We start from the raw sequence: 1715 nt of genomic DNA on the forward strand, positions 1-1715 counted from the left end.
TTTCTCTACCACCATATATAGATGTTTTAGTATTTAATGCTCTCTTTTCATTTAAATCATCATGATATAAATCTCTATCTTTTAATTCCTTTTCATAATCATATTTCACTTTAGCAATTGGTCTTCTTTCTACTTGTACATCATGTATATGTTGAAGATATTGAGTTCTATTTTCATCTTTAATTTCTTTTGTTATAATATCAAATGCCTTATTTTCTGCTAATTTTTGTACCGTTGGTGGTTCTCTTGCCATTTTTAATATGGCTGCTTCTTTTTGTAAATGTTCTTCTTTTCTATTATATCATTATTAAAAGTATTAATATTTCAATTAATTTCAATTAGTTATTATTAAATATTAAATTAATAAAAATATTAATAAATATATATAAACATACTCTTTTTCTCTTTGTTCTATATTTGGATCATTATGTAATTGTAAAATAGGATGAAATTTCTTCTTTATAACTGTATCATATCTAGTTTTTATAAATTCATCTCTTTTAGCTAGTTCTTGTTTTAAATCTTCAATTGGATTTTGAGTTTTATAAATTAGGAAAAAATCATCAAATGATGGTTTTGATTTTTGAAATTTCTTCTTTTTAGATTCTCTATCAATTAATTCAACACTTTCAGAATGTTTTAAAACATTTGAATAATCAATTTTTTTACCAAGTGCTTCTCTAGGTTGAGGAAAATATGATTTAATTGAATTACCATCCAATGATGATCTCCTTGTTTTATCATTTAATGTTACAATATCAAAATGACTTTCCAATAAATTTGATCTATCCATAGCTCTATTCATTGTATCAATTGACATTTCTTGTTCCAATTTTTTAAATTCTTCCTCTTTTTTAGTATCAATAAATTGTTGTAGAACTGGATTAATTTGTCTTTGTTCTTCTCTCCATTTTAAACTTTTATCTCTTGTTTGACGATAAACTGGTTCAGGCTTTTCAATTTTTGGATGAGGAATGACCTTATCACTTCTATACATGTTTAATAATTCTCCCCATGATTGAGGCTCTGATCTTGTTGATGTTCTTAATCCGATATTATTATTATTATTGGGTGATGTTGGAGTCTGTATTGATGATGATGAGGCATTATTATTGGGTATTGTTGTTGAGGTTGATTGTGTCGTGTCGTAGATGTCATTTAATGGCATTTTTTTAAATTTACTTATGGAGGGAAAATTTACAGATCGTTATGCTACCACCGTTTCATTCAGCTAATATTCTAATCTTGATGTTTCAATTATTACATAATTTAATAGCATTGTTCTTCTCTTTCATTTCCAATTAATACAGACTAAGAGGATGTTATTGGATTGACCTGATGGTGGTGGCTGGTTGCTAAGAATAAGCTTACGTGTTGCCAGCATCACTGCCAACACAACAATAAAATCATCAGCCTAAAAAAAATGTAAGTCATCACTTGCCGTAATTTGTATTTTTTTAACAAATCTAAATTTTTAATTCCTATCAACACAATGATCATCACTAAATACAACAATAACCTCATCCTCTAATAATATATTCTGAAAATAACACAACAACAACAACAACAATATATAGCAAAAATATTAAATCTAAAGATGAATAGATTAGATATTAAAGATAAATTGGTAGCACGTTCAGAGCATCGTGTAAAATCTGTTGATATCCATCCAACAGAACCATGGGTATTATCTTCCTATTATAATGGAAATGTTG

At 27.0% G+C, this 1715-nt stretch overlaps 1 protein-coding gene across 1 annotated transcript; it reads right to left on the reverse strand.

Annotated features, from left to right (window-relative positions):
- Window positions 1–9: 9 nt before the first annotated feature.
- On the reverse strand, window positions 10–1168 carry NAEGRDRAFT_76820 (uncharacterized protein; the record flags this gene model as incomplete). Its single annotated transcript, XM_002668224.1, has 2 exons — window positions 10–293; window positions 396–1168. Coding segments are annotated over 2 exons (1057 nt in total), but the record flags the coding sequence as incomplete, so codon positions are not given.
- Window positions 1169–1715: the final 547 nt, after the last annotated feature.

This window comes from Naegleria gruberi, assembly GCF_000004985.1.
Source record: "Naegleria gruberi genomic scaffold NAEGRscaffold_483, whole genome shotgun sequence".
In the NCBI taxonomy this organism is placed as follows: domain Eukaryota; phylum Heterolobosea; class Eutetramitea; order Acrasida; family Naegleriidae; genus Naegleria; species Naegleria gruberi.